This window comes from Delphinus delphis, chromosome X (genome assembly GCF_949987515.2).
Source record: "Delphinus delphis chromosome X, mDelDel1.2, whole genome shotgun sequence".
NCBI lineage: Eukaryota > Metazoa > Chordata > Mammalia > Artiodactyla > Delphinidae > Delphinus > Delphinus delphis.
In genome coordinates this window covers 45,381,826-45,407,474 of record NC_082704.1, presented here as the reverse complement: position 1 = coordinate 45,407,474, position 25,649 = coordinate 45,381,826, and the positions used below count along the sequence as shown (strand labels likewise).

General features: G+C 37.3%; 1 protein-coding gene across 1 annotated transcript in view; it reads left to right on the top strand.

Annotated features, from left to right (window-relative positions):
• The window catches only part of DIAPH2 (diaphanous related formin 2), an 890,580-nt gene that overhangs the window by 630,008 nt on the left and 234,923 nt on the right, over window positions 1-25,649 (top strand). Inside the window, exon 25 of the mRNA XM_060003112.1 lies at window positions 20,227-20,390. Coding sequence (XP_059859095.1) covers window positions 20,227-20,390 — 164 coding nt within the window. The remainder of the gene's footprint in view (window positions 1-20,226; window positions 20,391-25,649) is intronic.

Below are 25,649 nucleotides of genomic sequence, written 5' to 3'. Positions count from 1 at the left end.
TCTTCTTTATTTGATCTACATCATTTGCAGCATTGTTTCTGTTCTTTAATTTAGTGAAGGGAAAGTTAATGATTGTACTCTTTGGAGTTGAAAGTCTGTGAATTTAAATATACATTATATAGAAGTCTAATAAATAAAAGATTCTTTTTTTAAAGATGGTCAAATACAAACTGAAAGCAACTACCATCTGTAGAAAATTTTTCATAAAAATCAGTCTGCAGGAACAAAAGCGTATCATTGTATATACCAACCTTTCTTTATGCATTATCCAATAAGATGACATTTTAAAAGATTCACAGTGGGTAGCATATGGAATACTCCATAAACACTGACTAGATTTAATAATGTTTGTATCACTGTTTGGGAACATGTACAAGGAATGCGACAGCCATATATTATTAACATCAAAATAACTCAGAAGAAAAGCTCCTAATTAAAGCAGGACTGATCTAGAAACTTAGCAAAATTGCAGCCAGAAATAACCACCTACCCACCTGCCTGAGACTTGGGACTTTCTTTTATACATACAAAACAGACTTGCTTCCTAGGGCTGTGAGATGGCTGCTATGAAAATTATAATGGGCTGTGACAATACCATTTTCAGCTTGTCCAGAATGGTACAAAACCTAGTCTCAGAAGGACACATTGCTGCTTGAGTTAAGGTTTCAGCCAAGTGGCATCAAAGGAAAGCAAGATGGGGTCCACAGTTGTGCTGAGCTGCACTCAATGACTCTCCGTGATTGATTAATATCCTCCTGCTTGGCAAATGTGCATATATTAAGCTCAGCATCACAATAGCAAAGACTCACTCACGGCCTGCTGTGGTAATTGATGCCCACCTGTCCTGGGGGAGCAATGTATGTAGCGCTTTTGTGTTTTCATAGAAGGGGTCTCTGTGCTATTTTCACTGGGTCATTTCTAGAAGAGGGAAACAGTAACAAAGTAAACAGGAGGAGGTTGTTTAATTAGACAGTTTGAAATCTTGTTGAGAAAGAATCCCCACCACTTACAGACGGAACAGTTACAGTATAATTTCTATGCTTGCGTTCTGAAATATAAGAATGTTCACCAGGTTTTATTTTTATGGACAAGTATCTGCAGGCTTAGGAAATTTCTTTGTTATGCATTTAACCCTTTTTCAAAGTTGACATTTCCCTAATACTTACATTGCCTTTTAATTTTTTTTTTAAGTCTTTATTGAATTTGTTACAATATTGCTTCTGTTTTATGTTTTGTTTTTTTGGCCCCGAGGCATGTGGGATCTCAGCTCCCTGACCAGGGATCGAACCCACATGCCCTGCATTGGAAGGCAAAGTCTTAACCACTGGACTGCCAGGGAAGTCCCTTCATTGCCTTTTTAAATAGCATTTTTCATACCCTTCCCTATAATCCATTTAATTAATTCCTTCTTAATTAATTGCTCCTCCAGAAGCAATCACTTTTCTTCCCTGTTGTTGTTAGCTTGGGGCATGTGTTTTTTTGTTTTGTAATATCAAAACATATAGGTATATAGTATTGGGGCGTCTCGTTTCATCATATAATTATTTTGGTATAAAATATATATTATTAGCTCCTTAAGTATTAGGTTATCTTATTGTTTTTTCCTAGATCTAGAATCTGTCATTGCTCTTGTTTAGCTTATATGCACCTAAGTTTCAATCCAGTTTTAACAAAATGCCATTTTTATTAGCTGAAAGTTCTAAATCAGTAGTGAATGTGTAAATATTTTCTTTCTTTTCTACATGTTCTTTTTAGATATTTATCCTCATTTTCTACTTTTATTTTGACTGGGAAAAAAGTAATTTATAAGCTAAATAATATTAAAATATATAAATATTCTATTAATTTGATTCGTAAAATGAGCTCAAGGCGCTTCTCGTATATGTTAGACCAGGGATCCCCAACTCCCGGGCCACGGATTGGTACTAGTCCACGGCCTGTCAGGAACTGAGCTACACAGTAGGAGGTGAGCGGTGGGACCAGCAAGCAAAGCTTCATCTGCCGCTCCCCATCGATCCCCAATCCCTGTCGCTCACATTACTGCCTGCACCATCACCCCTTCCCCCCCCCGCCCCATCTATGGAAAAATTGTCTTCCACAAAACCAGTCCCTGGCACCAAAAAGGTTGGGGACCCGCTGTGTTAGACTATATAGCCACATTCATCATTTTTTTTGCTAGTACATGAGTATTTTTATCTAAATTAATTTTCATCCACTAATGAATATTAGGAAGCATTGTACATCATTAAAAGTCTTTATTCCTAGACTAAGTATTTCCCAAGAAGTGTTACTATATAAATATATTCTTTCCACCACCCCCCCTTCCATCAAAAAGTAGCTTTAAGGCATTATGATAAAAATGATAATGTATTTATAGAGATGGGATAAATCAAAAGCAGTAAAGATGAAAGAATCAGATTAGACATTCCATTTGCTTACTCAATATGGTGTCTTTTATGCCCAGGTTTCCATCTTTATAGAACTTGCTGGGTCTGTTTCACCCACACTGCAATCTATCTGATTTTCTTTTCTCTGCCATCTGCTGTTCAGTTAATACATGTTTAAATGTGTGTTTTATGCAAAATACTAACAGCCTAACGTTTTGGCACACTTTGCTCTTATGTCTTGACAAAGCCTGGGCATTTGTGGATAAAAGGGATATATTTTTGTTTGTACATAGAGATGAGTGAAAATCACTCCCAGCTACTCCCCTCACTAAAATGAGAATACACTGAGATGCTAAAAGGAAAGTACCCACTTTAAAACAAACAAACACGAAATCTTATGTATGAGAGTGATTTAAGTATTAATATACAAAAGAAGCATACATGAACAATCAGTATTTTTGTTTTGTTTTCAAGACTTTCACTAAACTGGGCACTGGTATATATAACCTATTCTATCACTTGTTTAGAGCTTATGCAGAGCTTTTGTAGAAGTATCTGAATTTCCTTAGACCAGCCGATGACTACTTCCAATATTTTCAGGCAGCAATAGGTCTTCCAGGGCACCCAGGTGTTATAAAGGGGAGGGCACACCAGAGGGAGCCAGCCGGGTTCTCTACTTTTAGAGTCAGCTTAATCATAGAATGATAGAATGCTTCTATTGTTCTTTACTGTTCCCTGGGTAACTCTGCCTAATACTTAAAAGCCTTCTCTTGGCATTGTCACAAAGTAGCTCTAAAATGTGAGTCTCAAAATTTATCTAGGCACATCTACTGGCATTCTTTCTGCCCTCACTTCATTTCAAGACACACACACACACACACACACACACACACACACACACACACACACATCCTCTGGGCTCCTAAGCAAAGTCTGTATACTAAATTGACAGGGCAGGAGGTGAAGAGGAGGAGAAAGCCACCGGCCCCTCTACCTTGAGCTTGCACAGAACCGTGAGACTACTCAGACGTACAAGTAAAATTTCAGGTTCATTTTATGTGTTTGGGTGTGTGTGTGTGTGTGTGTGTGTGTGTGTGTGTGCGTATGAACAGTTAATGACCTCAGTAGAAGTTTGCCCTGTTTTTTAAAATTGTGGTAAAAAATACATAAAATGAGATCTACCCTCTTAACAACATTTTAAGTGTACAATACAGTATTCTTAACTCTAAGTACAACGTTGTGTGGTACATCTTGTTACCAATTGAATTAGGCCCTGCTGCTCTCCACTTACAAAATCAAACTCATAAAGCTTTGGTAGAGGGGAAAGTTGTCTTTAATCAGAATGCCGGCAGTCTGGGGAGATGGTGGACTCGGTGTCCCCAAAGAACCACCTCCAAAGATTCTGCTCAGCCATGAAAGTTTTAAAGGAAAGGGGGGGGAAGTAATCTCAGTGAATCATTTAGATAGGGGGTCAGAGTCATCGCCACCCCCCACTGTGTGCAGGCTTGTTGACTCCTCGTGATCTTCCTCTAGACTTTATCTTGTTCACACAGTTTGGTCACACAGATTGTTCGTGAGATTACTGAACGGGAAGCTAGGGAAGAGATCTGGTCATCTATTTATTTTTTATTCCTACTTCTTTGATCTATGAAAAGAACTGAGTTAGGCAAGGTATTGTGTGATTAGAAGATCTGAAAGGTGTGCTTGGGCTGGAGATGAGTAGAGCATGGGTGTTTCTGGTTAAAAGTTAGTTACCATATAGCTTTGCTGAAATGACAAGGAAAGGGACTTCCCACTGAGGGCTGTTTCCTTCAAAGAGCTGCTTACAGTCTCTCGAAATTTTTCATCTTGCAGGACTGAAATTCTATACCCATTGTATGGCAACTCCCCGTTTTCCCCTCCCCTCAGCCGCTGGCAACCACCGTATACTTTCTGTTTCTATGAGTTTGATTACTTTATTAGACACCTCATATAAATGGTATCATGTAGTATTTGTCCTTCTGTGTCTGGCTTATTTCATTTAGCATAATATCCTCCAGGTACATCCATGTTGTAGCATATGACAGACTTCCTTCTCTTTTATGGTTGAATAATATTCCATTGTATGTATATACCACATTTTCTTTATTCATTCATCTGCCCTGAGACATTTAGATTGTTTCCACCTCTTGGCTATTGTGAGTGATGCTGTAATGAACATGGGAATGCAAATATCTCTTTGAAATGCTTCCTTTTTTCTTTTTTTTTAGTTCAAGTGCTGACTTTGAATAACACATTGACGTTGAAATATATATGATTCCTAAGATCATGTAATTTTTGGAGATGTCAGAGACACCTAGACACAGCAAACACAGTGAAAGATAGATTCATAGTCCTAGTTTATATCCATGTCACAAATACAACGCTACTGAAGCTATTTTGTTATTGTTTTCCTATAGCAGAAAACTTTCACAGGCACATTTTTATCTTTCCAACAAAGGAGAGAAAAGAGAAGGGATGTGTTGTTTGGAAGTATTGCCACTGTATTTGAATAGCTTCTTCCAACAGAAAGCATCTAAAAATGTCTTTCAGAATTAAATAATACAATTTCATATTTAAGACATACATTGATACTAGAGAAAACACAGCATCCATTAGTGATGCAGTAAAATTAATCAATTGTTATATATGTATATATATATACACGTACATACATAGGTCCATACATGAGCATACACATACATACATATTTAGGGAACCTTAAAAAAATGGATGAAGAGTTGCTGAAAAGCATAAGAAATGTGGTGCAAAAAACACAGCTTTGTCTGAGGAAATTCTATTGTAGCAAGAATAACATTTTCCTAGTGGAATGTCTGGCCCAGGGTTGGTCCAGAATAACTGGCCATATTGAATAAATGCAGGGAAACATTCTGAAATGTTTAGGTGCCATGACAGAGGTATTAGATTAATGGGCTTTATATCCTGAAATGAACTTGTTTTCAACCTTGCAAAAAATTTTAGTAAGTGAGGAAGAGATTAGGCTTAGGGTTAGGGTTACATGATCATCTAAAAAAAAATTTATATAAGGTGATGGTATGGATAGATTCTGATAAGTGAACATAGATCTTCAAAACTTAGAGAACTAGGAGTTGGAAGTTTAATGTCAGGGATGACAAACAGCCCAGATTGAAAAGAAATGAGCCGTCAATAAGCAATTGGGTTAGAAATATAAAGTTGTGTTTAAATGCCATTATTTTATTTTAGAGTAACATATCAGCCTTTGATAGTTTATTGTGGATTAAATTCAGGATGAGATTGCTCTGCACTTACAAGGTTCTTACCCTGTTTTAGAGATTATAGGACATACAAAAGATGTGCAAAATATATTTTTACCGCCAACTGCCTTCAAACTAGAATCGGAAGACAATATAAAATTAAGCAACTAGCTTAAATAATATATTCAAGTATTTCCATTAAAGAAATCAAAGTATTCACTTTTTCTCAAGTGCTTCCATTTTTACTGAATATTTATGGAATCAAGCATTTTACAGCTGGAAAGAACTTTACAGAATTTCTATTCTTGTTGCTCTATTTTGCAGTTGCTCTATTTTACAGATGACCCTGTCCATGCAAAAAAGGGATTAAATCTCTTGCCTCAGTTCATAGGTCTTTCAAAAGCCCAGTTGCCTTTTATCTTTATGAGTAAACTTGCTTAAGAAGACTTTTTCCTTTTCGTTACCACTTCTTTACCTCGTTGGTGATTTTAATTAAGGAAAGATAAGCAAAAAATGATAAAGCATTATCTGCTGAATTTGAAACTACCACTTGAATTGAAAATGCATGGTTGAAAACTGTCTACAATTCGGTATACTAATCCCCAAACTTGAAATGGGGGCCCTTGAAAACAAATGTAGGAAAAATAGAAAAATTAAATGCTCAAAGAATTTACAGAATTATTTTACAGTAAACGATCAATCCCAAGCACCTAGACATTCATTTCAGAGCAGCAGACATGACAGAATTACCTGGTATAGTAAAAATTAGAAAATTAAAAACAAAAAGGTGCGCAGTAATGATGAGAAACATAGGAATTCTCAGATACTCGGCATCACCATTTATAACTAATTTCGTAACTGTGTACAGTTATTCTTGAGTCTGTAGTAATATGGCTCAAAGTCCTTTACACCCTGACTCTGTCACTACCCAAAACAATAAAACTCAATTCCCCAGGGACATACCCTTTGGCAAAATTCACACTGACTACATATTTTGCTTCATTGGCATTTGTAGTAAAATGATCTTTTAAGATCATTGGAAACTGTTAGCAGAGACTGCGGAATCTGATATTTTGCTCTTTTAGCTGAAGTTATAATCCCAGGATAGTTTCTATTTAGGGAGAACATATCAGGGCCAAACATATTCAGACTAAGGGTATGTTCATTGAACCCACAAGAGTGTTGGGGAACAGTCTTGAGGTACTGTCCTGATCTAGATCTGAATGGATAAGGGGAAATCTTTGCTCCATTTGCCTTGGCTTTGCAGTTCTCACTGTCGCCATATAAGCTGATCTCCAAGTTATCAAGGAGGCCACTATTTCCACCTGCCTGTTAGATATTACCATCCCAGTGTTTCCTAGCTATCTCAAACTCAGTGTGTTCAAAACTATTTATTATTCTCCCTCTCTCCCTGCTCCACCCACACTAAATAATGTTCTCTTTCTTGTCTCCCAAGTTGTATTAAAAAACAAGTATACAGAAAACACACTTTGAGTTACTAGGGCAAGAAAACTCAAGTATCCTCAATACTTCCCTCTCTCTAACCACTAACATCTAGTCTAGTCACCATGTCCCAGGGTTCAATGTCTCATCTCTCCAAACCATCCTTTCCATGGTTGCCAGAGTGAGATTCCTACAAACCGTAAGATCATATTGCTCCTCTGTATAAAAACCATCGATTAGCCATTACCTCCAAAGAAGACTTGAAAACCTTAACATTCATTCAATACCTTTCCAGGTGTAGGGAAGGAAAGACTTGCCCTCCATGTTCCTGGGTTCAACAGCTGAGTCTATGAAACAAACTGACACTAGCCAGGTTAGCCTGAAGATAAGGTATACAAATTTATTAAGATTTAATATTATGACATAACAGGGAGAAAAAAAAGTGAACACCCAACAAGCAGTGAGATTTGAGAGCTTATACAACATCTTAATAGGGGAAGGGGAGATGGGACGTAGGCCACTTAGAGGAGAGTAAAGGATTTTTAGGAAAGACGAGTGGAACCTCAGGAGGATAGATGGAAGATATGATAGTATGAGGCAAAGTTTGTCTGGGTGTGGTGCCAACTTCTAGTCTCCTCTCCTTTGATAAGAGTCATTCTTCTCTGGTTGATGAAACTCCCAGGGAAGAGGTTTATGACAGTTGAGTTCCTTTTGGAGGATCTGTCTTTATGCAGATAAGGGGAGTTCAGAGAAAGCCTCTCCCTGCATTTGCTGTTTTCCCAAGTGCCTTCAACTCAAAATAATTCTTATGCCAAATGGGCATATTTTAGGGTGGCCTATTCTGCCACCCATCACAGTCTGTCCTCCTCTACAGCTCCCTGCGTTCTCAATCTATATTATCTTGGAATAGTCCAAGTTTCTTGATAGCTCCAGATACAGTTATACCTCTGCTCATGCTATTCTCCTTGCCTGTGGTGTCTTCTCTTTGGATAGAAAAATCTTTTCCATACCTCAAGATGGAAGTCGAAAGTTACTTCCTTCTGAAACCTTACCTAATAATCTCAGAATCACTTCTTTCTATGTGTTTCTATATTTTTCTGGAATTCCTTTGTGGAGCTTAGTTTATTTTACCATGCACTTTTATTTATTTACTTATTTATTTTAAACAAGAGAAGCAGTATGGTATGCTGGTTAAATTCATACTTTTATGTTATGGGGGAGCTATGGGGGTAAGGGTACCCAGGTTCAAATCCTGAAATCACCACTTACTGCGGAGATGGCACTGAGAAAGTCAGTAGGCCTCCCTGAGGCAAATTTCATCATGTGTAAAATGGAGTTACTGATAGCATATATGCATCAGAGGGCCATTGGGAGGATTAAATAAAACAACGCTTGTAAAGCATTTAGCTCAGTACCTGGTTCATTGTAAGAGTTCACTAAACATTTGTTCCTGCTACTGTTGCTCTGCTATTATTTATCTGTCTCCCAACACTAGTTTGTAAATTCATTGAGGGTTAGGAGCCATGTCTGGTCACTTTATTTACTTCCTGTTTCTCTACTTAATCTCCCAGTTTCGTATACATTGTTGCCACATGATAAATGATGCTGAGAGCTGAACGTGAGGTAGGGCTGGAGGTAGTACTTGATCTAATTAACACCTGTGTGTGCAGACTATGAATATTCAATAATAATACATTCCAAAATATACACATCAATCTCAAAATTTTCTAATCATAACTCTTATGTTACTCTAAATGCAACTATTTATATGCCAGTCTCAATAGTTATGCGTTGCCTAACACCTGCTATTTTTTAACTGCCTTTGATACTATGTAAATTCTCAATAATTTATCAGATACACTTTAATTGGATGTTTACATAATATATACTCTTCTTATCAGTAGTTAGGAACTAGCAAGTAGACTTACTATCATTTGGACAGTATTCTATGTTGCATTAGTCCTAGGGTTTTTTCTTATTGTTGTTAGTGTACGTGTATGTGTTAATTTAGCTAGCATTTTTTATGCCTTTGAGCAAAAAAAATTGGATGGTATCAGTTCCCTGTTTAAAACCCTTCAATGACTTACATCTGTCTCAGGAAAAATTTCAAAATGCTTAAGAGACCTGTAGAATCTGGCCCCTACGGACGTCAGGAACCATCTCTGTCCTATCTCCCACTCTGTCCTATCTCCCACTTCCTCCATAGGCTCTAGTAGTCCAGGACTTTTCTCTCTCCTTTATGTTCCTCCAGTATTTAATATCCTTCAGAGCCTTCACTCACCTTACTCCAGTGCTCCTCCTGGCTCTGCCCCTTCAGGTCTGAGTTTTAATATTTCACCCCTCAAGTGGCATTACCAGACTCCTGGCCCACCCGTACTCCCACAAGTCTAAGTTAGGTCTCCCAAATATACACTCTTTAACAACCTGTGCTTTGCAATCACAGTTTTCAATTTGTAATTTAAAATTTTTTCTACTTGTTTAATGTATGCTTTCCCATGAATCTGTAATCTCCATGAAAGCAGTGACCAGTGACTTTGTATCAATATTAACTGCTGTATCTTCAGAACCTAGAAGATACCTGGCACAGAGTAGGCACTTAATAAATATCTTTGACTAAGTGAAAAATCACTCTGTTAGGTGTCTCAGAATGCAAAGCTAGAGTCTGTCTTCAAAGGAAGAGTAAAAAGAAATGTACACAAAAGGCACAGTGAGTGAATAATGAAATGAATGGGGTAGAGAAAAGTAGGAGGGCTTGAGTGTACCTTTTACCTCTATAATGATCATCACATTTGTGGCTTTAACTGGAAACTGATTTAAAAGCATTTTCTTTATACCCAGCTGACTCAGGCCATCTGTGAAAAAGTGGGCTCATTACAAAATTGGTTCATCTCTCTGGAAACATAATTGCCTCCTATATGTTAAAAACTGGAGACTGGTTCAGAATTCCTATCGTTGGCTATGCTATCTTTGTTATGTCATTTAAATGTCCTATGCCTAAGTTTTGTAATCTGATTGTTAAAAGAATTTTGTAGTCTAAATCCTGAACCATTTTAAACTATTATGTTGAACCCAATTGCAGGTTAATATATGTATTCTATATTGTTCTTATTAATGTTTCACATTTTAAAATATTCATCAGTGTGTATTTATCACATAATGTGTGGTCTCTAAGTAAATTCCGGCTACTTTAATATGCCTTAGTATTATTTTTTAAAGATAAATTTCTTTAAAATAGTAATCATTTTTGACTAAAAATTATATATTCAAATTAAATGAAAAAAATTAATATTTTTTTTTAGCATTTAGAGACATCTTTTCTGACAGGTTATGGAAAGAGGAAATATTCTCTGTATTCTGTAATAGATTTTATATTTGTGACTTCCTTTTATTTAAATGGATAATTATGCCATGTTGCTAACTAAATCGTGTGTGAAGGTTAAGTGGATCTCAAGTTGATTTTTCCATGTTCTCAACAATCCAGCAGTAATGATATTTCGAATTTCAAGTTTTTTATTAAAATCATAACTAATGTACTGCCTATTAAGATGAGAAGTTGTAAGAACGGATTTGACTCAATTAGCTGTGAGGTACATAAACTCCTTCATCCCGTGCTCTGCTAATGCTTATTCCAGTTCTAATGGAACAAGTTTTCTGTATTAACAATTACTCTCCACATCAAAATTAAGTAAAATGACAAACAGTAGTGTTAGTAGTACTCTGCCTAGTATTTGATGCAACAATGCTATTGTAGGGCAGGGAAAAGTTTTCCCCGGTCCTCATAAGGTCTCTGGCTGCATCTGAAAATTAAGATTGACAAAGAGAGATTAATGGGAGGAAAGCATACACATTTATTGAATATAAGTTTTATGTGGCATGGAAGCCTTCATTAGGAAATGAAGACCCAAAGAAATGGTTAAACCTGAGTGGTTTTATGCTAGGTTTGATAAATAGTGGAAAGTCATAGAAAGATATGAATGGGCAAATAGTATGAAGTATAGTAAACTGGGGGGAACTAAGAAAGGCCTGTTCATTCAGATACTTCTTGGTGTCCTTCCTCCATCTTGGAGATAAGGTTGTTCTTTTCTTTGGGGTATAGGGAAGCTACCTCTCACGTCGGCGTTTTCTGACCTGTTTCAGGGGAGAAGAGCACTGATGTTCCTACTTCTTCCATTTTCGCAAATTCCTTCAGCTTAAAGTATTCAGTATGTCACCGTGCCATATTTTGGGGTAATGTGTTATGAACCCCATCAGCTATTGTGCCAGTTAGAGGACAAGGGTTACAATACCTACCTTCAATCAATTTATAGACAGCTAATTATAGCTACTGAAAATAGTTTAAAACTATATATAATGTATATAAATATACACTATAAAAGTATAAAATAATATAAAAGTATTAAAAATATTTCCTATTTGAATATATGCCTATGGGTGAATTATAGCTATTTCAGGTTGAATTTCAAGTCCATACTATTATTGTATTAGTAAGGAATATAATCTATAAATCTGTATATAGTCACATGAAAGCATAGATGATAAAAGCTTTAGACAATTCTGTGTAGTGTGTAAATACCAAAGTAATTGTGTGAAGACTGCTTCCCTATGTCAGATTTTCAAATAAGTTAATATAAAAATGCTCTGTGGGACTTATGATGTATGTTTTATAAATTGTTTACAGATTCATGATTGAGATCAAATGGTTTAAAATTAATAATACTTTTTAAAGGTTAACATTTTACCTCCTAGGTTTTTAAAATGCTGACCGCATTTTAGGTTATAAACCCTGCAACAGACACTTCTCTTAGAGAGAAGGTGATGTAATTTTACAATAGTTCACAGTTATCTTCAAAAACTTCTAAGCTGGAAAAATCAGAAATGCTTGTCTTTGTAGAAAAATGAATCTGAAAGTCAACTAATAAAAGGAAAATTGCTCTCAATTGCTTTTTTCCCCTTACAACTGATAACTTTATATGCATTTGATATGCCCACTTTACGGCCTTAAGCTTCTATTTCTTTTAGTATATAAATTACTATGAATTACCCCTATCTCTGAACTTCATCTTGGAAAGATCATTGTTTTCCAGGGTTCTTCTCTCTCAATATTTCAAGGACTCCCAAGGTTGTTTAAGCAGGTGGGAAGAGGTCAGTCTACATTTTGGTCCCAGAATAGTCTAATCATCTTCCACAAAATACCTTATTCTTTGATACCAATACAGCCATTGTCACCATCTCCTGTGGCACTAAAGGCCAAGAAATCTGGGCATCCAGGAGCAAATGGCTTTTTCCTGCTGCTCTCACCATTCTCTTCAATAGTTCTTCAGGGAAAGGCATCAGAAGAGCTTCTAGCATTAGTTACACGGTGTACCCATAACTGTCCTTCCTATTTCACCCTAAACATGGCCACTGGCTTCTCATTCCGTGCTCTCACAACCCAGCTAAGGGCAGGCTGCCTTGCCCAGAGAAGTCCATCACAAGAGTCTACAACATATTTTCTAAAGTCTCTCTTATAATGAAGCTTTAAATACTCCCAAATAGGAAGCAGCAGCTCAGTTCAAATCTCTACTTTCTCCCTCTTCTCTGTAGGCACAATCCCGTTATATGCACTTTACATTATAAATAGAACAGAATTCTGTAGGCAGCTATAAGGATGCCTTGTATCTCTATGACAAGAAAGTGGCTTTTGGCCTCTAGGATGAAAACTACCCATGAGCCACCAAATACCCTTTCATAAAATACATTTTCTAATAAATTATTTCTTTACCAGGCATCCCAGAAGATAACTTTAAGACTTATTTCCTTTAAAATGTATTTTCAATTTCAGGTCTCTATTATGGGAGATAAATAAAATGCCCAATTTAAAATGTTATCTACTAAAGTATCTACTAGGGCCACATCTAGGTCTAATTACACAAACAACTTAAACAGACCATCATTCTACTGATAAATATATTCTATTACATATATAGGTTTAAAATAAAATCAGTATGATTGAAGTCTACCTTTAAAAATGAATTTAAAATGTAAAGATTGATGAAAATATGAGGGGATTAAATTTTTTTCTCAAGTATTCAGAAAATCACTATTAAAATATTCTCTATCAATAAGGTTTGTTGTGAAATTGGTTTATCTTAAGATGTATAAGAAGGGTTTTAGTTTCCCAAGTACCCAAGTCAAACCCATGGCGCGTCTTCCAATGTGATGTTATAATGAGACTTTTCTCTTTCACCAAATATTTCTTGAGAAACTATAGCATAGTTGTTAAGAATATGAGTTCTGGACCCATTCTCAGTTTGTTCCCATTACTGTGACATACCAGCTGTCTGATCTTGGGTAAATTCTTACCTCAGAAAACAGTTGTGAGGATTAATTGCATTAATCCATGGGAAGCGTTCACAATGACTCCCACAGAGTAAATTAAAACAAAAATAAATAAATAAAATATTAGGTATAATGATCATTATTATTGTTGATTTTAGTTATTTTTTCACTGCTACTATGTCTGCTACGTGTTTTAGGGGCTGATGATGTTACCAAATTCAGGTTCGGCTGCTTACCACTCTAAAGTCAATGATCAAGAGGCAAGTGTCAGTAGAAAGGAAAGGTGCTTTAATCAGAAAAGCTGGCAATCTGGGGAAAAGGTGGACTCATGACCAACTCCCAAGATTCTGCTTAGCCATGACAATTTTTAAAGGGGAAAAGGAGGAAGAATCTCAGTGAATCATCAAGGCAGGAGGTTGGATTCTGCATCATTCTCCATTGTGTGCAGAGGGGCTGACTCTCTCTTCAGATGGTATCTTGCCTGTGTGATCTGCCTGCAGAATTGCTAAGGGGGCCGTTGGGGGTAGAGAGCTAGTCATTCTTTAACTACTTAATTCTTCATTCTTACTGCTTTTTTTCTAGGAAAAGAACCAACAGGTCAGGCAAGGTGTGGTGTGCATTCAGGAGAGCATAAGTTAGGAGTTAGGCTAAATTACCTAGTGATCTCATTCTTATAATTAGGTTCTTTTAAGGTTAGAGGGGAACAGAAACGGGCAAACAGGAAAGGGGCAAAAGAGCTGCTTTCAGTGAGTCAGTGGTCAACAAGACAGGGAAGGTCTATTCTCCTGGGCTATATTTTTAAGTGAGGAACCATAGGCAATGAACAGGTAAATAAATAAAAGAGATAATGTCAGATAGTGATAAGTTCTCAGAATGAAATAAAATAGGCCAGAGTAATAGTGATGGGAGTGGACATTTTAGACTGGATGGTTGGGGGAAAGCCTCTCTGGGGAGGTGGCAGTTGAGCTGAGGTTGAATGGCCTGGTGAAAAAGAAACATTCTAGGCAGAAAGAAGAGCAAATGCAAGGGCCCTGAATTGGATATGAGAGCTTGCTAGGCACAAGGAAGAGAAAGAAGGTTAATGAGCCTCAGCATAGTGCTTAAGAGGGGGAATGGGGTGAGATTAGGTTGCAGCGGTGGGTAAAGGCCAGATCATGTAGAGCCTCATAAACGCTGAGAAGAAAATTGGATTTTATTCCAAGTGTTGTGGGAAACTGTCAGAGGGTTTGCAGGAGAGGATTTACATTTGATATACCAATAGATGCCATGAACAAAAAAAAAAGTAGAGATGACAAGCAGGCAGTTGATTATAAAAGTATCTCAGGGGAGAGACTGGAGCTACAAGTAATTTGGGAGTCATCAATATAGATGGTATTTAAAGTCATGCGAATTGCTCTGGTCAGTTAGACTATAGACAGAGGAGTCAGGACCAAGCCCTCAGGGTACTCTAACATTTTATAGAAGTTGCCAGAGAAGGAGAGGAGGTAAGAGGAAAAACATTTTAAGCATGAGGGTGTGTGTCATAGAAACTAAGAAGAGTGGCTAAATGTGTCAGATGTGGCTGAGACATCAAAAGGAGGACAGGGGGTGAATGTTGGATTTGGCAGCATGAAGGTACATTGTCATTATAAATAGTACACTTCTACCATGTGAAAAGAATGTTAGACTAGTATCATGCAGGCGTCTATCATGATGTCTACTATAGGGGAGGAAAAATAATTGTTTCTGTACCCTACTGAGTAATTGGCTGAGGACCAACCCCACCACCACCACCGCTTCCCGGTAATACGAGACAGAATAACAAGAGAAAACCAGAGAGAAGTTAATAAACTTGAATACCTCATGTGTACCTGGGAGATACTCAGAGAAAAATGAGTAACTCCCCGAAGTAGCCTAAGTCACCAGCTTAAATACCATCTTCAGCTAAAGACAAATAAAAGATGTGAGGACACCCATAATGGGGGAGAGGGTTACAGGGAAAAGCACCATACACAAGGATAAGGTTTGTTCTGCAGGTTTAAATCTGCAACTTCACCAGTGATACTCCTGATACCCTTGATTCTCTGGTGTCCTCCTTCTTTTCCTGGTACAGAGAGGAAGACACCCTTACAAATGGAGATTTCCTTTATAAATGGAAATTTCCCTTTCAAATGGGTAACTTTTACTCTTTTCAGAGCTTTTCCTGTGTCTGCTGTTTTTCAATCAGCTCAAAATAATCTATGCCAAAGAAGCATATTTTGGGGTGGCACATCTGCTCACCTTCACTACATTCTAACCCTAGATCGATGAGTGCCTTTGTTTTTTTTTTGGGGGGGGGATGTAATTTATTATGTTTACAGTTTTATTGATAAAATGAGTGCCTTTTATCTAGTTTCCACAGCTCTAAAAATGGAATAGTGGTATTTCTCTGCCTTTTTGACAAGGTTGTTATGAAGGATATGGAACATAGTGGAAGGAAAAGTATATCGTAAATGGTAAAGTCCTGTACAAATGCAAATTAATAAGTAGAATTATTTGTAATATTAGATTATAAACTGCTTCAGGGTCTGGATTAAGCTTTTTTTATTTTTTTATAAATTTATTTATTTATGTTTTGGCTGCAATGGGTCTTCCTTGCTGTGCATGGGCTTTCTCTAGTTGTGGTGAGCGGGGGCTACTCTTCGTTGCAGTGCATGGGCTTCTCCTTGTGGTGGCTTCTCTTGTTGCAGAGCATGGGCTCTAGGTGTGCGGGCTTCAGTAGTTGTGGCATGTGGGCTCAGTAGTTGTGGCTCGCTGGCTCTAGAGCGCAGGCTCAGTAGTTGTGGTGCACGGGCTTAGTTGCTCCGTGGCATGTGGGATCTTCCCAGACCAGGGCTCGAACCCATGTCCCCTGCATTGGCAGGCGGATTGTTAACTACTGCGCCACCAGGGAAGCCCTGGATTAAGCTTTAATGATCATTGTATCAAGCACAATGCTTAGCATAATACTAACCAGTATCTTGCGTTTAGTGGTTGCTCAAAAAAAGAAAATAAAAAATGTCTTAAATGAAATAAAGAGGTGGAAAGGAATGATGGTGTCCAGTTCTTTTTCACCTGCAGAATCCCAAGTAGGATTTGGTGACAGGCTTGCTGTTGTGAAAGATTTCAGTGCTGACTCATGCCCTGTATCCCTTTTACAAAGTAATCACTGTGAAGAGAAGTAAAGGACTTGGAGACTGGGCTGCTTTCCATTTGTTATTTCTAAGCGAAACCATTCCCAGAATTTTTCAGATTTTCTCACTTTGGTATACAGACAGAATTTCTGAAATCAGTTTTTCTTCTAGGAGAGCAAATTTATGAAATTGTGTATCACCACATGGGCATATTTTAGCTGGTGAAAAATTGTGTTATGATAAATGGTAAATGTCCAGTTTTTTTGCCTTTTTTTTATCTTTGGCTTTTTCTGTGTGTTGTACAGGTGTTGAGCCTTCTGAAATATACACAGTTTAGTACCTTGCTGCAAATAGAATATAAGTAAGTGACCTTTGCAAAGCGTGTATTCTTAGCAAGTCTGGCATGAGTCTGTTTTATTTAGGCAGGAGAGACTAGAAAACAAAAATCTAACTTTTATTCTGTGCTGAGAAATAAAGAGAATTGTCTTATTTCTGCAGCTCTCAAACAGGATGTTCAACACACTTAAAAATCAAACAAATAGGGACTTCCCTGGTGGCAGGTGGTTAAGAATTTGCCTTCCAATGCAGGGGACACGGGTTCGAGCCCTGGTCCAGGAAGATCCCACGTGGCAAGGAGCAACTAAGCCCATGTGCCACAACTACTGAACCTGCGCTCTAGAGCCTGCGAGCCTCACCTACTGAAGCCCATGCGCCTAGAGCCCATGCTCCACAACAAGAGAAGCCACTGCAATGAGAATCCCGCACACTGCATCGAAGAGTAGCCCCCACTAGCTGCAACTAGAAAAAGCCCACGCGCAGCAACAAAGACCCAACACAGCCAAAAATAAATTAATTAATTAATTAAAAAAATCAAACAAATATGATATTCTCAGAGGTAAAATCAGAATATGTAGGTAGCATTACATACAACCCTACTGTTTGTAAAAAGCAAGTAGAATAAGTCAGAAATGCATTAATTCTTTCAGGTCTACTGACAGCAAAATGGACTTGAGGGTTGAAAGATTTAATGTCACTCCTTAGCAAGGAAGAGGTGGTTGTGTGGCTAATGTGAATGCTAATACTTAAGTAGCATAAGAAGGAGCCTGTGAAGGGGAGCATCTCCCTTTTAAAATCCTGCTGTATCCTGTAAGTGTCAGCTGCAAAGTAATTTTCCAGAAATGGTCTGATTTCCCCACTGACTTCCATTGTGAAACTAGAGCTGTGTTCCCATGGAAAATAAATTTGTTCCCAGGTTATGATAAAACACACTGAAGAATTCAGAAAATTTTATAAAATCCAGCATTTCAAGACACAGTTATCAGTACCTGATAAAATAATACTATCACAAAATGTGAATACACTGTAGTAGATCTTAAAGTAGCACACCCCAAACTGTGCTATTATTCTTTTTTTTAACAAGTCCAAGTCTAGTACCTTTACATTTAAAGACATTTTACTTCTGTGATCATTATTGATTTTTAATAGACTTAATTGTAAAAGGTAGATTTGCTTTCCTTTATATTCTTCATGGTTAGTCTACTTACCTTTTTGTGAAGCATTCTTTTTTTTGTGGCACGCAGGCCTCTCACTGTTGTGGCCTCTCCTGTTGCAGAGCACAGCCTCTGGACACGCGGGCTCAGTGGCCATGGCTCACGGGCCTAGCCGCTCCGCGGCATGTGGGATCTTCCCAGACTGGGACATGAACCCGTGTCCCCTGCATCGGCAGGCAGACTTTCAACCACTGTGCCACCAGGGAAGCCCTTTTTCTGAAGCATTCTTATCGATTAACATTCAAAAGCTTTCAGCCATAGAAGAAAGACCAGAAGGAAATGTCCCAAAAAGTTCACAACACTGAGTTGTTGGAAAGTTTAGTTTACTTACGTTTTTATATTTCTAAGTCACCTAAAGAGATAATTTTCTATATCTGTATCTTCTATAATCAGGAATAAAGTTGATAATTTCTTTCTATAAATTTACACATAATGAGATACATTTAGTCAGACACATTTACATACCTGGTTCATTTTCTGTTTGGTAGTAGTGGTAGTTGTTATCACTTTTTTGATAAAAATTTTAAAACAGTGATGTAATTAATTTGGGGATAAATAATTTTCTGGAGTATACTGCTGAAAGTGTAGTCCTGGTGTTACCGAACCAAACTTGGGTCCTCTGGCCATGCACAGTAAAGCCAATCTACTGGCACCAGGTTGTGGTAAAGGAAAGTGCAGCATTTATTATAGGCGCCAGACAAGGAGAGTGGGTGTGGGTAGCTTGTGCCCAAAAGCTCCAAACTCCCAGAGGGTTTCAGGGAAGAATTTTTAAAGACCAGGTGAGGGAGGGGCGTTGCAGGGTATGTGATCAGCTTGTGCACAGTTCTCTGATTGGTTGGTGGTGAGGTAACAGGGTGGTGTCACAGGGCTTAACACTGTCAATCCTCAGGCTCCAGTAGGCCTGCAGGGCTATGTGCTCAAGGTCACCAAGTAGTTAACCTCTTCCGTTTGGTGGGGGTTTTAGCATCTGTAAAACAACTGAGGAAATGTGCATCAGATACTGTTATCTAAGCACTTAGAAAGGAGCTAAAGGAGAAGATATGGAGGAGGGGTCTGTCATGGGAAGGCCTCATTGGGTCCTGCTGGGTTACACTGGACTGGCAGCCTCAGTATCATCTGGGAACTTGTTAGAAATTGTAATCCTCAGGCCCATTGGCTCAGACTCAGCAAACAGCATTCGGGTTTGAACAAGCCCTTTGGGCAATTAAGGTTCTAGAGCTACAGCAGAATCTCTCTCCACCTCTCTCTCCCCTCTCGGTCCTTCCCTCTCCAAAGCTCTTCCTCTCCTCCCTTCTTTTTCTCTCTCCCTCTTTTTCCCCTCCTCATGTGGTATATATGTGTATATGTATATATACACACATATAGATACATAACCTATATATAGAATTCACTGTAACCTCTCCATCTATATAGAATATGCATTAAAAAAAGAAAATATATACTTTTTTTTCCCTAGGTTTTTCATTGCTGTTTGTTTCTACCCTATCTCCCTCCTAAAAAGATATGAGGCAGTTTTCTGGTGTTTATACTTCTGTGTTTTCATTTAGCAAACATGTTTTAGCAAATATGTTCTTCATGGTTATACATTAAATAGTTCTGCCTCATTTATAGATTTTCACAGCTCACTGACCAATATAATGACTCCAGCAAGTTGTTATGGGCTGAATTGTGTCCCCCCCCCCCATTCATGTGTTGAAGCCCTAACCCTCAAAACTTCCAAAATGTGACTGTATTTGGAGATAGGACATTTAGAGAGGTAATTAAGTTAAAATGAGGTCCTTAGGGTGGGCCCTAATCCAATATAACCAGTGTCCTCATAGGAAGTGGAGATTAGGACACAGACAACACGGACAGAGGGACCACCAGGTAAGGACACAGGGAGAAGGCAGCCATCTTCAAGCCAAGGAAAGAGGCCACAGAAGAAAGCAAATTTGCTGACACCTCGATATTGTATTGCTAGCCTGCAAAATTGTGAGAAAGTAAATTTCCATTATTTAAGTTACCTGATCTGTGGTATTTTGTCATGGCAACCCGAGCAAAGTAATGCAGAAGTGTTTACAGAAATAATGTTATAATTCAGTCTTAACATCTAATGATTGCCTTTGAGGTACTATTGGATCATGTTCCTTAACAGAAAGCTACAGCTTTACAAAGAGTGCCAGAGAACAGTATGAAAAACTACTCACCATGCACAACAACATGATAAAGCTCTATGAGAATCTTGGAGAATACTTTATTTTTGACTCTAAGACAGTGAGCATAGAAGAATTTTTCGGTGATCTCAGCAACTTCCAAACTTTGTTCCTGGTAAGTAATACGTCTTAAAGCCTTGCAAGGCCTGTTGCTTTTGTTTTTAAATAATTTCTTCCATAGGCATTTTATTTTACATACCTACTGACCATATTGATTTCATGTTATAGCCCTTTAACAGGAATTGACAGATATTTTATACCTGTGACATGGATTAAAAATTGTTGGCTGGCTTAATGTATAATGGGAACCTAAATGAATTATCTTCAACTTTAGGAACACATGGGAATTTTACTGCTGAAATTTTATAGAAAATGAATGAATTGGTACTCAAATGACCCTGATTTTTTATACAGCATAATATTATAATTTGACCTAGATTAAAAATTAACATCTAAAATCATCTTTTACTCAATACATTAAAATGCTGTGACTGATGAATAAGTTTCTTTCATAGTCTAGATGAGAAACTGATTCTAAATTGGACTCTATATCAATAAATGACCTGGAATACCTAAAGTTTCTTTCAGAATGTGAGCTCTCCTTTTTCAAACTGTAACTCTTGAGGATAATGGTAAACGTTAGAATTAATCGGAGGTCGATCATCAGGGTGCCAGTTATGATGCTAGAGGGAAGCAAAAGCTTTGTTGTATAAATGCTGTGGGAATATTTCTCTGCATCCAGTGAAGGCATAGAAGAGCACAGTCTCCGATTATGATAGTAACAGAAAGATATGCACAATAGTTGATATCGAACAGGTTAAAGTCCCTTTATGTTAACGAAGGAATTCTAGCAATTATCCCCAGCAGGAAGATCAATCAACAAACTAATTCATTGTAGTTAGAGGTATGTTTCTATCCCCAAAGCAATCCTTTGCTAAATAAGACTCTCTCTCTTAATTGATGGTGTTGCTCCATGAAATCATTTGATTTTGGTGTGATTTGCACAGTCTATGAAATACAAATATACTTGTGGAAAGCACTTGCTTTCATCTACTGATTTAGGACAGACAACCGAGAGTACACCCTGGCTTTGATAATAGAAGCTAAACCAGAAACTTTCATAAATATGACCATTTGTGTTATTTTTTGCTGAGAATATTAGCTGATTTTTGTCTTAGGTCTTTGCCTCTTAATAGACACACATATTTAACTTTTTAGCTGGTCAATAAGTAGCAAAATATATTCTACTGGCAATGAGTGGCTTTTTCAAAACTTAGACATTAGGAACACACCCAGGTTATACTTACTTGGATAATTTTCAAAAAGAAAAAAAAAATGTATGTTGAAAAGGGACGGGGACTAGAAAATACACTTCAGTTGACACGGAAAAGATAAATCCAATGATTTTCTTTTTTGGTAGCATCAATGTCTATGGGTTAATAGAGATAAATAAATATAATTAATATTGTCAATCTCTATGAAAAAGGACCTTGTTTTTAACATAAATGGGATCCTAAAACACTGCCTGTCATATTATGTGCCCCCTACCTCCCCAATACATGGACATAGAGTAGAATTTGCTGTACTTCTCTCGCGTTGTAGCATTTGTTTAATTATAATTCCTGTGTGAAAGCCTATGTTTAGTCCTATTAGCCAGATGCTTAGAAGCCTTGCTAAGAACTATACTTGTATTATTTCTCAGTCATAGCTTAGTTTTAAAAAGGTAAGGATATTGTTGTTAAGAAGAACTGATTCTATGTCCTGGTGCTCTCACAAACAAGCTATGTGATTAGGTAAGTCATTTGTCTTTCTAGCTAGTTAGCTAGTTAGTTAGTTAGGAAATGGTGAGATTACACTACTGATCTCAAAGAACTTCTTTAGAGTCTATGAGTCATGGTGGGAATTTCAGAGAGTCATTTGTATTCCATACATAAACAGGATATATCTTTTTGTCTACTGGCTTCACTGTGGGTGTAGCTTGAGTACAGGGAAATTATTTGTCACAAATCATTCTCATTGTAAATAAGTTGACATTCTGAAGCCCGGTTGTGTGTGCATTTAAGTTAACTTCTTGAGAACCTGCTAAGAGTTTGGGAGCTTTCAAAACAGGTGACCAGCTCCTACACTGTGTCTTGGCCAGCCATTGCCACCTGTCCTACAGAATACTACTGCTACCACTTCTATTTACCAATACTTTTAGTATTGGTATTTTAGTATTTTAGTATTGCTGTCATGAGAAGTAGTGTGCAACTTTTTAGCTGTTTCGTACTTGAGTTGGTCACATAACCTCTCTGGGCGTTAGTTTCCTCATTTTTAAAATATGAGTGATAATTCCTGCCATGGCTTCCTCACCACGATGTGAAAACACCTCATAACCTATGTTGTGCAGATGGAGAGTATTATTAGCCATTCTCTGCCTGTCCATTCAATTATTACTTATTGAGAACCAACTTGATTTTGGTAATGCTTTAGTCCAGAGACAAAAGGAAGAGAATGGTTTCTATCCATGAGTGGAGGGCAACGGACAAATGCAATATAGTTTGGTAAGTGCTGCCATAGGGTGCTATCGTAATACAAAAGAGGGGCTGCCTAACCCTGCCTGAGCTGGCCAGAGAAGCCTTCATAGGGAAAGTGACATTTAGACAGTCTGGAAAAATCCATAGGACTTTGACAAGCTGACTTTGACAAGTAGGTTTAAGGGTTTTACACCTGACCTATAAGCCGAAGACTCCTAAATCAACATCACCAACTTCAGTCAATCATCTATGCTCACCATGTCCCTGTTTCATAGTGAGCTTAAAGTGATTTCACTCTCCCAGGGGAGGGAAGAACCTTGAAAGAGAGACAAAAGTTGTCATCGCCACAAGTTCCCATTTTCTTAGTGCTTTGTGTGTTTGGCCCCAGGGTTCTTGGCGCTTAAAAGCATATTGGACTATAGATGGAAGCAATAAAATACCAGTAGTGCTGGGAAGAAAATAAGAGTTCTGATTCATGTGCTACCAAAAATTACTTCCAAATGAGCTCAGAGTTTCATCTTGGGGGATCTATTTGGCATGTGTAGCATAAACAAAATACAGATACCAAAATAATCTTCCTGAAAGAGATAACCTCTAAAAGATGGGGCAAATGTAAATAAACAAAAAGGGTTGACATTATGGATTAAGACCTTTTTCAAAATAATCACATTCAAATGAATGAAAGCAAAATTCGGCAATCTCTATGAGATGCTGCTCTATAAATTATTCATTATCATTCATATTACATATTACTCAACTAATAAGGATATTGAAGATGTTCAGTTGAATGCCCTATATATTGTCATGAAGATATATGTAATTGGAAACATTTCTAAATTCAGAATTAAGATTCTCTTTCTAGTTAGCTTCTCTGAGAGCAAGAGAGTTTTAAAAACTGCTTATAATATAGGCAAGGTTAATTAATAATCCCTAAATTTAAGTTGAATATTTTGTAGAAGAAAAATTCCAGATTTACATAATATCAAAACATCTCTTTTGCTTATTCTCCTTTATGCTTCAGTCATTTAGTAGTTGACTGCACAGTCTTTTTTCTTTCAAGATATTTGGAATAGAATGTTCAAAATCAGTGAACCTTGTGTGTTTCACCACCATGCAGCATCTTGCTTAGGCATAAAAATTATTTTCAGCTGTTGGGAAAGTGTTTGAGGCAAGTATTATATACTTCAATAACTTTCATAGCTCCAAATAAATTATAGAAAATATTTCTTTTCTCTTTTAAATCTGTCAGTTTCCTGCTGCTTCTGTGTGTTTTTGTTTTGTTTTTTAAAGAACAATCTGTTACTCAGGCACTCAGTAAATATTTGTTGTGTGAGCATCCTCATTCTATATCTTATATACTAGAAATAGAGGAACAAGGCTTTATAAGATTATTAGATCCATTGGCCTAACTTAAGAAGAAAATGTTACCATTACTGTTAATCAGGCTAGCAGATTTCCCCTCAACAAAATAAGTGTTTGCTACTGTTCATTTGATAACTAAACTTTAAGAATTTTTTTTTAAAAATCAAGACTTTAACAATTTTTCAACAGCTCTTAGATGAGCGTTAAAATGGCTAAGTGTTAGGAGGCTAAGTGATATCTATAAATCATGGCGTTTTATGCCATTGTTCAGTCTTGTTGCTTCTACCTCCTAAATATTTTTGGACTTCACTCATTTCTCTCCAAACCCACTGACACTACTTTAGTTCTGGGCCCCTGCCATCTCTCAGCTGGACTATTAATTACAATGATGTCCTGACTGGTCTCTCTGCCTACTTCTCCTACCATTTCTAACTTCTAATCCATTCCCCACATTATAGTCAGAGTAAAAGTTAAAAAAACAAACAAACAAGATAATGTTACTTTCCTAACTTATGATTCTTTAATGACTTGTGTCCTCAGGATAAAATCTAAACTGTTGAAAATTAAGGTGGTTTACAAAATCAAAAGAACTAAGATTACTTGAAGCCCAGACCATCCTAAGGTTGGCTGAATAAGCCATAATCACTTGAACTCTCCTTCCAGACTGGGAAAAGTCAAGTATTGACAGTGGAGGCAGCAGAACAAAACAGCAGTAAGTGCCTAAGAGGACCTGAGCCTCTTACAACAGAGAGAAACTTTGGGAGCACAGTATCCAAGGCTCAGTAAATGAAGGCTCGGAGGCAAATGTGTGATTGTCATCTTGTGTTAATTGCTCCCTAGCTAGTGCAGCATGGAGAGTTATGACAACCAAGGTCGCTCTTATCTTAATTCTTAGTTAGGGATGTTCTTCCTTCTGTCTTAAGTAATTGTTCTTTTAAAATCTAACCTTATCTGAAAGCTCCTTGTAGCCATTTTGGCTTATGGAGATACTTAATTTTGAGAAGCTCTCATTTTCCTCAAGCCATCTTCCTCTTTACAAGGACTCAATCATGTCTAAATCTAAACTATAATTGGAAAGCAAGGTGAGCATCTGCATCTGCACTCAAAGGCTAAATTGATAATATAGAGAACATTTTATTCATTCATTAAAGGCAATTTGCCTTTAAAGAAATGAGGATGAATTTTTGCATAAAAAGACTGTGTATATAATTCCCGATCCAAGAACACTAAGTTATTTTGAAACATTTTTAAGCCTTCAATTCACGAAGCACTTGACATTTAAAGGAAACTTTAGTACAGTATTGTAAAAATGGTGGACTTATGTTAGAGACCAAATATTTTCTTGAGCAAAGAAGTCTTAATCAGTAATATAAACTCTATTATCTAGAATTCCGTCATCCAAAATCTCTATTAGATGCCTCAAAAGTTGATGCATACTTGCTTTGCCAATAAAATGGTAATTAATATTATGAAGATGCCCCTGAGAAACAGCAAAG